General features: G+C 38.0%; 3 protein-coding genes and 1 long non-coding RNA gene across 7 annotated transcripts; 3 read left to right on the forward strand and 1 right to left on the reverse strand.

Annotated features, from left to right (window-relative positions):
* The first annotated feature begins 241 nt into the window (after positions 1–241).
* Positions 242–3,104, forward strand: EMB2759 (embryo defective 2759). Of its 2 annotated transcripts, XM_008246778.3 has the most exons (5): positions 242–387; positions 912–978; positions 1,319–1,452; positions 1,653–2,096; positions 2,400–3,104. In XM_008246778.3, exons 2-5 carry the CDS (start codon positions 952–954, stop codon positions 2,812–2,814), a joined length of 1,020 nt encoding a protein of 339 aa, XP_008245000.1. In that variant the 5' UTR covers positions 242–387; positions 912–951; the 3' UTR covers positions 2,815–3,104. The 2 variants fall into 2 exon arrangements, with proteins under 2 accessions (XP_008245000.1, XP_016652441.1); XM_016796955.2 differs by lacking the exon at positions 242–387 and having other exon boundaries at positions 1,658–2,096.
* Positions 3,105–3,356: 252 nt separating this feature from the next.
* Positions 3,357–7,193, forward strand: LOC103343103 (uncharacterized). Of its 2 annotated transcripts, none has more exons than XM_008246779.3 (5): positions 3,357–3,705; positions 4,461–4,527; positions 4,827–5,225; positions 6,040–6,383; positions 6,634–7,193. In XM_008246779.3, the coding sequence occupies exons 1-5, from the start codon at positions 3,625–3,627 to the stop codon at positions 6,847–6,849; spliced, it is 1,107 nt and encodes a 368-aa protein (XP_008245001.1). In that variant the 5' UTR covers positions 3,357–3,624; the 3' UTR covers positions 6,850–7,193. The 2 variants fall into 2 exon arrangements, with proteins under 2 accessions (XP_008245001.1, XP_016652440.1); XM_016796954.2 differs by having other exon boundaries at positions 3,478–3,705; positions 4,824–5,225.
* Positions 7,194–9,264: 2,071 nt separating this feature from the next.
* LOC148915340 (uncharacterized) lies at positions 9,265–11,625 on the reverse strand. 2 transcript variants are annotated; one of them, XR_016121912.1, is made up of 4 exons: positions 11,486–11,625; positions 10,172–11,375; positions 9,979–10,073; positions 9,265–9,752 (listed from the first exon to the last, which is right to left on the reverse strand). It is a non-coding gene; the product is annotated as an uncharacterized LOC148915340 (long non-coding RNA). The 2 variants fall into 2 exon arrangements; XR_016121911.1 differs by having other exon boundaries at positions 9,979–11,375.
* On the forward strand, positions 9,854–14,658 carry LOC103343105 (uncharacterized). Its single transcript, XM_089041193.1, has 2 exons — positions 9,854–14,225; positions 14,361–14,658. The coding sequence occupies exon 1, from the start codon at positions 10,190–10,192 to the stop codon at positions 13,028–13,030; it is 2,841 nt and encodes a 946-aa protein (XP_088897319.1). The 5' UTR covers positions 9,854–10,189; the 3' UTR covers positions 13,031–14,225; positions 14,361–14,658.
* Positions 14,659–14,745: the final 87 nt, after the last annotated feature.

The following is a 14,745-nucleotide window of genomic DNA, read 5'->3' on the forward strand; positions in this document are numbered from 1 at the left end:
ATTCCCAGAAGTCTAAACGGCCCAAGTCCAAACAAAGCGACCCAGTCCGAAGTTAGCTGCTCGAATTATACATCTGGGCAACGGTGTCGTTTCCCTTTTAATTTTATCAACTACCTCCCTGGTTGCCTCTCCGGCTTTACCTTACCCTCTGGTTTTTCGTGCTTCATTATCATCCACATCCCGCTGTGAAAAAATTAAAAAAAAAATCCCCATAAAAGCCCTAAATTCACCTCCAAGAGTCGAAGACCTTCTTCCTCTTTATTCTTTGTCTATCTCTCTCTCTTCTATCCACACTATTTATAGAAATCTAATTGGGAGGGATAAGATAAAGCCCTCGTTATATTTATCCCGAAATTACTAATTTTCGTTAAGGGAAGCTCATGACAGGTTAGTTTGAATTTGCTCATACTTCTCTTTCATTCTCACTTTCAATTCTGTATATTTAATTTCGTTGTTTTAGTTAGGGTTTGCTTTGTGAGCCTGTGATTATTAGGCTGTTTGGTTTCCTATGTAATGGAGGAAAATGGGAAGGTTACAAACTCTAAAGCTTTGTATTCGGTGTTGTTTTGGTGAAATTTAGCTTAAATTTTGGTACTTTAGCACGTTTGGGAGTCCTATGTTTGGTGTTAGCTGAGGAATTTCGAGGCAAAAATTAAGGAAAAGGAGTTTTCAAGCTAATGCTTAATCTTGTTTCTTCCTTCATTTGAACAATTGCTTTCTTCTATTTGAAAACTTCTTGTAGTAGGTTTGCTCGAGAGGAATTGATGTTTTTAATTTTGATTATCAAAACTTATGGTTACATGCTGAAGTTGGGCTTGTATCTGTGTGTTTTATTTGTAGCTGTTAAATTGTTCCTTCTGTTTGCCTCGTTGCAAGAGTTAGTGCTCATTTTTTGTTATTTATCAAATTAGGCCCTGCTGAGTAAATGATTTGGTTGTTGAGGCAGAGACGATGGCATTGGTGACCCATCAAATGCAGGTAATTTGCGAGTACCTTGACTGGAATCTTACATGGTATCTGTTTAACGTATGATATAGAAGTTTCTTTGGAGGTCTGGTTTTCTGTTTTACCGCACCTATCTCTTGAATCTTGAGTACTTAATGGTGTTTTCAGGATTGTATTTGTTTTTGTCAAATCATCACCAGTAAAATCTTTTGAAATTACTAATTATTGTTGTGAGATTACTGAAATACTCTCTAGTTGTTTAATAACCATTTTCATATTTAAATCATGGCTATTTGTTGAAGTTTCTTCTTCTCGGTTTGTTTTTCCTTTAAAATAAATTTGAAATATATTGTTTTTGCTTCTTGCATTTCAGGGTTCTTATGTGACATATCCCTCTAGACCATTGTCATGGAGCAAAGGGCTGAAGTTGAAGCAGTATGTAACAACACATCACATGGTTGGGAGGACAGACAATTGCATTATGTTAAAGCGCAATATTTGTTTAAGGTGGGAATTTTTCCTTCTAAGTCTGTTATCTTTGTTCCATTTATTTTTCTGTAGTCTTCTATCAGCTAAACTTTGTGACTGCCACTTTGCATGTTCTTGAAACTCCTCCACACGTGCTCTTGAGAGTCACATACGCACACACCCAAACCTAATACACTTTTCTATAACTTGATCATTTAAATTCAGAACTTGTTTCACAGTGTAGGGGCTTCTCTCATGCGGGGATCAAAAGTCAAACCTTTGAGAGTTTCAGCCTTCAAGGGAAGTGCCCAGAATGATAAATCTGGAGGTAGAACAAGTGGATCAAAGCTTCCCAAGAATTCTGTCAAACTAAAAGAGAATGAGGATACCCTAACGGGATCTCCTCAGGAAAATGATATGCCTCTTTCCTATGCCTCTGAAGCAAATGAGAGCATTGCTTCTTCCCCTGTCATTCATAAATTATTTAAGAAATGGCTTAGAATGCTCCGAACACAATCATCATGTGAAGTAGTAGATGGGATTTTGGAGGAGGAACCGCCTCCAAAGGAGATATCAGAAACTGAGCACGATACTCAAAACAAGGAAAGAGATGGGATTCTAAGGATGGTTTGGTCCAATTTTCTGGGTCTAAATGCTACAATAAAGATACCCTTACTTCTATTGTAAGTATAATGCTCTCTCTCTCTCTCTCTCTCTCTCTCATTGTCTGGTCTGTGAGGGTTTTTTTTCTTTTCACATCCATGATTCTTCTATTTGCATGAATTTGTCCATAGGTTGTGTGTGTGTATTCCAACTGCTGGATTTGTCTGTTCAATAATTTCCAAACATTTTATGCAGTTAAATGTGAAACATCTCTTGGATTTGTTTTTCTTTTATCCTACACCATCATATTAAATTGCAAAAGTTACAGCTTGATAACTCTGCACATTATTATTGTTGATCTTGATTGTACACTTAATCTGCAGCATCCCCGGGTACCTGGCAGTTAATATTACTTATGGTGCTGAAGTTTCAAAGGAGTTGACTCCTTTGTGGGTTTTGGGACCCCTCATTGTAGCTCTCTACATCAAGATGCTTCAGTGGTTGTGTGCACTCTATGTTTTCAGCTTCAAGCAGACTGTTCAAGTAATCAAGAACTTACCCACTTACTACATGGTGGCCTATAGATACATTGCACAAGGGAAGCTTAAAGAGGACATACGGGCTTGTTTCTGGCAACCTGTACTGAACATTAAGAGTTTAGACTACAAGAAACTATCCAGAAGAAAGCTGAAAGGATTGCAAGAGTTAATAGTGGAGAAGTACCTTGATTTTATAGAATCAATATGGCCATATTATTGCAGAACAATCAGATTCTTAAAGAGGGCTAATCTCATCTAGATGTATCCGAAGAATGTCTTCTGTGAGAGTAGTGGCTGAAATTTGAGTTGCTCCAGAGATGGTTTAAAAGTTTGAGTTTCTTTCATGGAGCCAGCCAACCCCATTTTAGATCGGGTTTCTTCTTGATATCTAGCTAGTCGAGGATCATGACAAGCGGATTTGTCCGGTTTCTGTAATTTTTATGAGGCAGCATTCTTATTTTTGGATGAGGTCCCTATTGTTTTGTTTATGTACTGTATTCAGCTGCCGCGAATGTTTTTTGAGGTTCCATAATGAGAAAGTATTTTCAACTCTTGTAGCAAGTCACTTATCAGGTTTGGATGTTGTTATACTTATTATTTACTTTTTGCCTAGCTGTTGTTTGAGACCATGGTTGATACCATTAAAGAGATTGTAACAACATGAACAAAGATTGTGAAAAAATAGAAATGAAAAGAAAAAGAAAATAAAGGAAGATAGAGAGGTATCACATGAGAAACAGAATAAGGAAATAAAAACGAAATATCGGCTTAAATAAACAGACAACGTAGGAATAGGATTTTGTCCAAAATATAGTCACCCGCTTCACCCCTCCGAATAGACACAAAAGAAGCCGCTCTCTTTCGCTTCATTGTTCCTTGAATAACTCCAAAAGCCCACTCCTCAGTATCTCCGAATTCCTCCACTTTCTCACCCTTTCCTTCTCTTTATCGGAAAATTTGCTTCATGGGTACCCTTAGATATTCGTCGAATCAAATGGGTTTGCGTTAGAATCCCGCAGCATGCCGTGGTTGAGTCTCCGACAGTCTGGGCTTGCTATTGCTTTCGGATATGGCGCTTAAATTTGGTTCTTCGTTTTCCTGTTTGGCAACTTCTCTTGTTTCCCATTGCCAAACGAGAAGAGGTTCCCAGGTGCGTGATAGTCCCGTTTGGTTACTCAGAAAATGTTCTTCGTATTCCCAAATTTTTATTATTTTTTAATGTTTCATATGTTGTTTGAATGTGTGCTGGGGTTGCTTCTGATAGATAAAAGGTTTGGAATTGCTAGGTGAGATTGATTCTACAAACATCAGTTTCAACAAAAAAAGAAAAAGAGACAAAATTTGATATCATTACTAAGATTCCCTCGTAGTGTGCTGATATAAGTTATTTAAGCTATTGGATGAAAGAAAGAATTTATTTTGATGCTAAAGATTCTATTTTGGGACAGATTTCGTTTGCACTATTCTTCTTAGTATTCAAAATTTTCGCTTAAGGCATGACTTTGTGAGAAGCTAGAAGGATATTGCGGCATTATGTCATATCCGAGTATTAGTTCATAGCCTTTATTGGGTTATCTTGCACGCATGAAGCATATTTTTTACTTATGTTACCACTACTGAGCTTAAGCTTCTAGGAGTCATGCAGAGTCATGTAGATTAGAAATGCACCCTGTGCAGTGGATTTTACCATTATTGACTGATTAGAGTCATTTTTCTAAGCTGAAATAAACTATACCCAAATTCTTTACTCTTGAGGATTTTTTTATTATTATTATTTTTATTTTATAAATTTCACTTCTAGTTGTCTCATGCAACTCTAATATGAAAAGTATCAAAAGACAGCTTCCTTGTAGAAGAGTTCTATCAAGTCTTCGGTTTATATAATTTATTTCCTTTCATGTACAGTTGAGCTTATCACGACCACCGTACTGCAGCCAAAAACATGATGCTCAGCAGCTAAGATATGCTAAAGGTAGCTTTCATATTTGTTCTATAATTAGTAAAGTCTTGAAATTCTGCTTTACGGATTAATATAGTCAGCATAAAGTTTGATTTTTCCATGAGGTACTGAGCATGCTGTTCGAATCGTAGTATAATTGTAGAAGGGAGCCTATGGACTTTATTTGATTGTAGATACTTCTTCTAATTTGACTTTCATTAACTTTATTGCCAAACCATTTATGAACAGTAATTACATTACTTTGAAAAGTGTGAGTTTGGTTCGTACTGCTCTAAATATGCTTGATCTATTTCTTCTGCTTCTTTGAGTAGGTAAGTCATGCATATTCATACAGCGAGTACAGAAGTCAAGCAACAGAATCCCAAAGAGTCAGAGTGTTCTCTTCGCTGTTTCTGAAGACCAGTCACAATATAGTGAGATAAAACCAGATGCTGCAGAGCAAGAGAACCATCGTCCTGATTCCGAAGATATATTTCCAGCTAGTGGTTCATACTTCCATTTTGATGGGACTGATGGAAAACCGGGTTTGATCTCATTCTATAACCGCCCATATAAAAGAGAAGAAGAAGTTTCTACAAATAATCCAGAAAGGAACCAAAACAACCTCTTATGGTTCATTGGTCCAGCTGTTCTTCTTGCGTCTTTCATTTTCCCCTCACTTTATCTGCGAAAAATCCTATCGACTGTATTTGAGGATTCTTTGTTGACAGGTAAGGAAGCATATTTTTGCGGTGATTTTATGTTTTTCAAGTCCAGATATTTGTTGCCACATGTTTTGAAGTACAATTATAATCACAGTATCTGCATAGAATTGGAGGTACAGGAAAGTTGCCCTGATCTTGAGATTTTGTCTCCTAACATATATATGTATGCACCTTGCTGGGTATCACTTTCTCTATGCTGCAAGTTGCATTATTATTGATTTTGGGTAAGACTATCCTGGGGGTTTTCAATGGAGTCTATTTTAGTGTGAATTCATCATGATGAAAGTTTATGTGGCTAACTCAATTGAATGATGGGCAAGTGACACTAAATTGTTATCGGCAAAGGTGTATATAGATATATGTTAGGAGACAAAATCTCAAGATAACAAGACAACTTTCCTGTTCCTCATATTTGTGTTACTTCTAGCAAGTAGATTAGAAAATCTTAACATTGATATGATATAGATGGACGATGAAAGCATAACTAAAGGATGAGAAATGTCTATAAGGGAAGGGCAATAATCAATGGGAACATGAATGCAAATATTGAATAATGACATGAAGTTCTAAGAAGTAACATGAGATGTGGTTCAGTGGATTGGAAAAGCAGTTTTGTTGATGGTTCAACTATTGGGAACTAAACGAGTGTTGGAAATTTGAAAAAAGTTGGCCTGTTCTTAAAGACTATAAGAGTACTAAAACATTTGGCTGATTTCATGTTTAAAAATACATTCCATTTATCTTTAAAAACTCATTAGTTCTGTTTGCTTAGGAAATACACCTTTTTCTCTTGTCTAAACCATAATCTTTTCTTTCTCAGATTTCCTCATCTTGTTCTTTACGGAAGCTATCTTCTACAGTGGTGTTGCGGTGTTCCTTCTTCTGATTGACCATTTAAGGAGGCCAACTGAACCAGAATTGATTGCCCCCAGTAACAGAACCCTCACCCCTCAATTAGGACAGCGGATCTCATCTGTTGCTGCTTTGGTGCTTAGTCTTATAATTCCTATGGTGACTATGGGTTATGTCTGGCCGTGGACTGGCCCTGCAGCTTCTGCTACTCTTGCTCCATATCTGGTTGGTATAGTGGTCCAATTTGCATTTGAACAGTGTGCAAGATATAAGAAGTCACCTTCATGGCCTGTTATCCCAGTCATCTTTCAAGTAAGGCCAATCCTATTCTTTCAGTTTTTGGTTATGGAATTTGCGAAAATTAAAATTTGATCCTATCGGGTGATAGTTCTTAAAATTCCAGCCTGTCTACATAGGTTATATGTATATGGGCATCAACCACTCACCTTAAACTGTGTTTGAAAACTATGAAATGATATGAACTGCCTCCTATATTTGATTTATGGTTGTGTGCATGTGCGGGCCTGTGAATCAAACAGTTTATGTTCACTGTGCTTGACAGGTTTATAGATTGCATCAGCTGAATAGAGCAGCACAACTGGTGACTGCTCTGTCGTTTACAGTCAGAGGAGCTGAGACAACCTCACACAATTTGGCAATAAACAGCTCATTGGGAACACTTTTGAATGTCCTTCAATGTCTTGGTGTCATCTGCATTTGGTCTCTCTCAAGTTTCCTAATGAGGTTCTTCTCTTCTACCACCGTCGCTGCACAGTGAAGCATCAATTTCATATCAGGATCACGTATTTCAGAAACGATACAATCGGTCTTCTTGGGTCCAAATTCCTTTTTTAATAGTTTTGTTCTGCTTTGGTGGGAGTTTGGCAGCAAATGGGCATGGAAGCATTAGTCTTAAGCAAGTTAGAGGGTAGTTGCACGATTTTGTAAAGGAGAACCTCAAACTGCAAGGGAGAGCGAAGTTGGTGAGAATTTTGGTACTTATATTTCCATTTGATTCCTTGCACTCCATTTTTGTTGTACATAGAGCCTGGATTGTACCAAGTCCTAGGGTCTTGAATCAATTTCTCTTCATTAAATCATATTGGTTTAGAATTTGATAGAGATCTCTGTTGCAAGCTTATATGATCTCTTAGAAGTGGTTTATTCACAATTGAATTTTTTTCACATCACTGTTCGATCTATATGATCTCTCAACAAAAATTTCGTCTCATCCACCCGTTATCATCCACTGCATTGCAGTCCCCACCAGTAAAGTCCCTCTCTCTCCTAAACTGATGCAAATGGAATTTTATTTGTCGCATCTAATGAAATCCCAGCAATCCAAGTTTTACCATCTTGCACTCAACAATATAGCCTCGATCTCCTCTGATATTCTTTAGAGAATTAATCGAAGTCATTATACGCTCTTAAAAGCGCGTTTATATCAGAAGAATGTATGATGATTTCTTTTAGAATTACAATAACAACTTCCTTTCTGTCATTCTTTAGTGGTCCGTCTTTGAAGTGCCTGCACAAATTTGAGTTGGTCACCAAATCTTTTCAAAATCATACACAAAAAGCAGGCCAAAGTTAACATTTCCCTGAAGATATCAATGAAAGATTAAGATAATAAAGTCAACCCTAACTGATATAAACTACTGAAAAATAACTGGTTTGGACAGATAATCCTTGACTAGACCAGTAAAGGTATTTCATTAAAATAAAAGGACCATCAGCATTTTCATAGCTTGTTTGGAAATAAATGCTTGTTTTCTTCACAGGAAATACTATTTTATGCAGAAGATGAGCGACACTTTAGTATATCATAGGTCATCAAAAATTCTAATCATGGATTTATTATTGATAATTTGATATATGTTATGTTTTCGTATTAATATATTTAAAACGCCTTTTGCCAGAAAGTGCACCTTTTGGCCAACTTTTTCTTAGTTAAATGTGTTTTTATAATTCACTTCAATGATGTACCTTCTCTTTTGTCTCTCAGTCACCAGATAATATAAACTCGATCGTCTTCTGGTTTGGTGAAACATTCTTTCTCTTATTTCTGATCAAAGATTTAAAACTCAGATTAGACTTGAGGGCGGCATGTACTTTATACAGTCAGAGGGAAAACTCCAAAAAGAATATTAAGTGGGAGTTTGACAAATCAAATTCAGCTGCAATATGGAAAGGAAAATATATGAGCATATCTTGAACATGTAGATTTGCAGCCATGAATATGTTGCTGACCTAGTACCACGACATGTCGAATGTACAAACACTTGGTCTTATTGATAATCATACCTCCACTTTAAAAGGAGGGCAAGTTCTAATTCTCTTCTCTAAATATTACTAAAAATAAGCTAACGAGGTTTAGCACAGTGGAAAATGACATTGACTTGTAGACCAATTATCTCAACTTCAAACATCATGACTCCTTGGTAGTGTGTGTGTGTGTGTGTGTGTGTGTGAGAAACCCTCTCTTGGTGGTTTAAACTATCGCTTGTATTCAAAAAATATTTACTGAAAATAAAAAATTAAAAAATAAACATTTGGGGCACCATAATATTTTCCTTTTTTAGTCAAGCATTTTAGTGGGCCAAACCATTGTCAATTTTTCATCCATATTGGTTGCCTCTTCCTGATCCTGAGAAACAAAGCAAAGGTGAAGGGAAGGATATAAAGCTATTGCTGATAGATAGGTAAGCAATTAGACTTCTCAATCAAAGATTTAGAAACTCAAGTTTGAAGCAACCTTATTTGTCTTCTTCTTTTTGGGTTCACTAGGGCATGAGAATCCCTTCAATATATATACTGAGACAATATTCTCTCTCCATCTTATTAGACCTAATTTGGGCCAACGCAGCATTTTTTGATCTCATTACACCAAACCTCACATGGTCTTTGGCCCTATTGCATGTTTCAACATGATTGATTAAGTGGTCACTTGTGTCAAATTGATCAATCAAATGGGGTTGTTTTGGTTCTCATGTTTTCTTCCTGTATTTAATTTGGTATTTGGTGGGTTTAGGTTAAATTAGAAAATATCTCATGGTTGAACTTTCGACTCATTAATACAGATTAAAAAACTTCCAATTATGAGAAAATTGTCAAGGGCTAGAAGGTAGATACTAATCTTAATGCAATATACTCTTTACATACATAGTCATTTAGTGATAGAGAACACTTCATCGCACATTCACAACAAGAGTTTTCGGTTCTTGCTTTCCATTCTCTGTTGAATCAAAGAAAAAAGAAAGAAAAAATCTTCAAACTTAAACATGAAAACTTTGATGCAAGCTGACAGCAGATGATGCATGAATCTATCAACTTTTTCATGCCCTCTGCTGCATTCTATAGTTTCAACAGAATAATGGATTTATACCTATCTAGTGGACTAACAATCCTAGAAGTTAAATTGACTAAATCTATGATAAAGTCAAATGTGACTCAATTTTTTTGGAATAACTGTGATATGGATGGTTTATTTATATTGAAGAAAGCCACTCTAAATTAACTTCAAATAGCCTAGAGTGCGGTCCACTTCTTCAATTTACTATTGGGTGCAAGTGGAATGCTTTTCCTCTGTTTTCGTTTTAGCCATGCTTGCACCATCCTTATCTCCATGCACTTCCCCACCCCCACAAGATTCTAAAACATGTTTCAGCATTCCATACACACCTTGAGAAGAGAAAAAGGAGAGAAGCATCATATCTTTTAGCAGAACTGAGAAAAAAGGTAAAAAGAGATGGCTACCTTAAAAAGAAAACTTGTGGTTAAAGCTTAATTACTTTTGATGGATTGTTATTATCAACTTTCTTTGGAAACTGATTAGGTAGGCCTACTTCAGAAGACTATTTAAACTCCAAGCATCCATTATCCCACCATAGTTTTAAACTTATCTTACCTCTTAATCAAATCTCCTCCTTGAATTCTTATTCCATCTCTTCTTGCTATTTGCCTCACTCTTTCTTGCCTTGCCTTTCTTTCTGCATGGCATTTCTGAGAAGCAATACTAAATCTTCAGAATCAGTATCTGATAATTTGGTCTGAACTTCCGACCAAAAAAACAAAAAAAGATAATTTGGTCTGAACTTAACCTTAGTCATAGCATTGAAATGGCTCATTTCATGCTGTTCTTTGCAATACTTCATGCTATTCTTGCTGTTTCTCTTGGAGATGGCTTGAGAGATTCCATCTCACTTCTGAGAATCAAATCAGAACTGGTTGATCCAGCAGGAGTTCTTGACAACTGGTCTCCAAGAGCTCATATATGCAGTTGGAATGGCCTTTCATGTTCAGATGATCAGATGCATATTGTTGGTCTGAACCTATCTGGATCAGGACTATCTGGTTCTATCCCACGTGAGCTTTGGCAACTCACTTCAATCGAAACACTAGATTTGTCTTTGAATTCCCTCACTGGTCCACTTCCTCCTGAGTTGCGACAGCTTCAAAATCTTGTAACACTTCTCCTCTATTCGAACTTTCTCTCCGGTGAGATTCCTCCAGAAGTAGGCCTTTTGAAGAACTTGCAAGTTCTTAGGATAGGAGATAACTTGTTATCGGGTGCAATTCCACCAAGCATTGGCAACTTGACTGAGTTGAGAGTGTTGGGTCTTGCCTATTGCCAATTAAATGGAAGCATTCCAGTTTATATTGGCAATTTGAAGCACCTGATATCTCTTGATTTGCAGAACAATAGCCTCAGTGGCCTCATACCAGAAGAGATTCATGGCTGTGAAGAGCTTCAGAACTTTGCAGCATCAAACAACATGCTTGAAGGAGGCATCCCTTCTTCGATAGGATCGCTTAAGTTACTGCAAATTCTGAACCTGGCCAACAACAGCCTTTCTGGATCAATTCCTGTTGTGTTAAGTCAACTCACCAATTTGAAGTACTTGAATTTTCTAGGGAACAGATTGAACGGAGATATTCCTTCGGAGCTTAACCAGTTGGTTCAACTTGAGATGCTTGACTTGTCACAAAACAACCTCTCAGGAAGCATACACCTTCTCAGCACCCAACTGAAGAATCTTGAAGCTCTGGTTTTGTCTGATAATGCCTTGACAGGTAGCATTCCAAGCAACTTCTGCCTCAGAAATTCAAACCTTCGACAACTTCTTCTGGCTCGAAACAAACTCACTGGAAGATTTCCTTTAGAAGTACTGAGCTGTTACTCACTCCAGCAGTTGGACCTTTCAGATAACAGCTTTGGAGGAGAGCTACCAGCTGCCCTTGACAACCTAGAGAATCTCACTGATCTTGTCCTCAATAACAACAGCTTTACTGGAACTCTACCTCCTGAAATTGGAAACATGAGTTACTTGGAAAATCTGTATCTGTTTGGCAACATGATCACAGGTGGAATTCCAGTGGAGATTGGAAAGCTACAAAGGTTGAAAACCATTTACCTGTATGATAACCAGATGTCAGGATCCATACCAAGAGAGCTAACCAACTGCTCAGACTTAACAGGAATTGATTTCTTTGGGAACCATTTCACAGGGCCCATCCCTGCAACAATTGGAAATCTTAAGAATCTAGTTTTACTCCAACTGAGACAGAATGGCTTGTCAGGTCCTATTCCACCAAGCTTAGGTTACTGCAGAAGTCTTCAGCGATTGGCCTTGGCTGATAACAAGCTCACTGGAACATTGCCACCCACATTCAGATTCATTTCACAACTAAGCACCATCACCCTTTACAACAACTCCTTTGAAGGCCCTCTTCCCTCATCACTTTTTCTTCTAAAAAACCTCAAGATCATAAACTTTTCTCACAATCGGTTCAGTGGAACCATCTTTCCTCTCTCCGGTTCGAATTCTCTTACTGCTATAGACTTAACAAACAATAGCTTTTCAGGTTCCATTCCTTCTAGACTATCCATGTGTAGAAATTTAAGCCGTCTCCGCCTTGCACACAATCACCTCACTGGAACCATCCCTTCCGAGTTTGGCCAACTCACACAGCTCAACTTTCTAGACTTATCCTACAACAATCTCACAGGAGAAGTGCCACCTCAATTGTCTTCATGTAAGAGAGTTGAGCACCTTTTGCTAAGTGATAACCAATTCAGAGGAACAATACCTCCATGGTTAGGAAGCTTACAAGAACTAGGAGAGCTAGACTTCTCGTCAAACAACTTCCGTGGAACAGTACCTGCAGAACTTGGTAACTGTTCAAACTTACTGAAGCTTTCTCTGCATGGCAACAGTCTCTCCAACATGATCCCAGAGGAGATAGGAAATCTCACATCTCTTAATGTTCTTAATCTTCAGAGAAATAATTTTTCGGGTTCTATTCCGTCAACGATCAGGCAGTGCAAGAAGCTCTATGAACTGAGGCTCTCAGAGAACTTCTTGACAGGTTTGATACCATTTGAGCTAGGAGAGCTCACTGAGTTACAAGTCATCCTGGATCTCAGCAAAAACTTATTCTCCGGTGAAATTCCATCATCTCTTGGCAATCTAATAAAGTTGGAGAGGTTGAACCTATCTTCCAATCAACTCCAAGGAGAAGTTCCTGTTTCACTCGGAAAGCTGACCAGCCTGCACATGCTAAACCTGTCAAATAATCATCTCCAGGGCCAAATTCCATCAACTTTTTCAGGATTCCCACTAAGTTCCTTCTTGAGAAATGACAAGCTTTGCGGCCCACCATTAGCAAAATGCCTGGAATCCCAAGGGCAGAGGAAAAAGCACCTTTCTGATGCTGCAGTAACTGGCATTACAGTGGCCATTGTGTTGACATCCACAGTAATTTGCTTGGTGATGCTTTATATCATGTTAAGGATGTGGTGCAAATGGAGAAAAGTTTCTATCTCAAACTTGGATGGTGGTGGGGCTGAATACAAGAGAGAAGAGGAGAAATGGGGTCTTGGTAATGAGAAGAAGAGGCCTGGTGAGTACTGGAAAGTGGACTCCGTGGCAGAAATGCAACAACAGCATGCATTCTAAACCTCTAAATGAGAAAAGAAGCCATGATGGTGGTAAATACCTTATTTTGAAGTCATGGGAATTACCCATCTCTTATTTTCTTTCCTCTTCCATTTTTAAATTGAATTGTTGTACAGTCTCCCTCTTTAACTTTTTCAGTCTTTCTTTACGAAGTGCAAGTGCTATGTGATTCTATTTTGAGTTCTTGAATTGTGAAGTGTAATTTTAAGTATAGATTTTTGAGTTGTGAAGTGTAACTTGAAGTATAGACTTTTGAGTGTACAGATTTCTGCAACTGTAGGAAGCTAGAGAGAGCACATTTTGGATATATTCTTCAATGTAATCTGAGCTTTTTTACTTAGGAAACATCATATTTTTAGTGGTTTGCCAGATAATGACATGCAAGAATTAGTAACATGAAACCAAGCAAACTCACTGGATGAAAATGCAAAAATTCACATATTTCTTGTTCTTACTTAGAGAAGAATAGTCAGTACTCACGTTTAGTCTTCGCATGTTAGGCCGACTCTAGACAGATGTTCGAACTTTGGGCCCTCATTAGGAGGCTTCACCTCCTTGTACAACTGAAACTCTGCTACTCTAGCCCACTACAAATATCCAACTCGTCAATAACTTTAGGCCCTATACCAAATACGCCGAACTCGCAAAAAAAATTGAAGTGGGTTTACCACTGAATCCACCTAATATATATCTCAAGCCGAAGTCTTAGGCTTGATTCCACCTCACTTTGTATCTAAAAAATATGGATTAACTACATTTTAGTCCCTGAAGATTTAGGGTTAGTATCAAAATGGGTCCTGAAGTTTCAATTTCATACTTGACATTTTAAAATATGACCAATTTACACCGACCGTTACATTGACCTTCATGTCAGACGTTAAATGCTAACGTGACAATTGTAGGACCCACCACAAAACCTATTTATCTATCTTCCCTGCGTCTCTCTCCTCCTTCGACACAGTCATTGTGCAAACAATGACTGTTCGTCTTCCCAGTGACACAATGCCGTTGTCCGGCCACCTCCGACTATGGGATCGATCGAAAAATGACCGGTTACTTTCGGCAACCATGTCTCGGCCAAGGCCCGACTTCTCCAGTTCCTCATGATGCCAACGAGAGGTTGGGAAGGTAGAATGAGGGTTTCGCCTTCCAATGCCAATTCCGGCGACTCATGTGACCGTTGACATCAATTAAGGTACGATTTTTCATCCCCTCAATGTGTTCTTGCTGTTAGTATATGTAGTTTAGATCAATTTCAGGATTGAGAGTTCGAATTAAAACCCCCAAAATGGCTGACTGTTTTGACCGTGATTTACCCATTTTCGCCAAGTTCTTGGCCGGGGCTCAAGAACAAAACTTGCTCCCCCAATTAGCCGGTCATTTTCTTACCGGTCCCGTAATCGGAGGTGGCCGGAAGGCGGCGTTGTGTGTAGCAAGAAAGACGAATAGTCATTGTGCAAATAGTAACTGTGTCAAAGAGGAAGAGAAACACAAGAAAGAGAGAGAAATTGGTTTTGTGGTAGGTCCCACAACTACCATGTCAGCATTTAACGTCGGACCTGATGGTTAATGTAACTCCTGATGTAAATTGATCATATTTTGAAATGTAAGGTATGAAATTGATGAAATTGAAATCTCGGGTCCATTTCGATACTGACCCTAAAGCTCCAGGGACTAAAATGTAGTTAATCCAAAAAATATATATCACAAGCATC

The sequence above is a fragment of the Prunus mume genome, linkage group LG7 (genome assembly GCF_029339155.1).
Source record: "Prunus mume cultivar Tortuosa linkage group LG7, ASM2933915v1, whole genome shotgun sequence".
NCBI lineage: Eukaryota > Viridiplantae > Streptophyta > Magnoliopsida > Rosales > Rosaceae > Prunus > Prunus mume.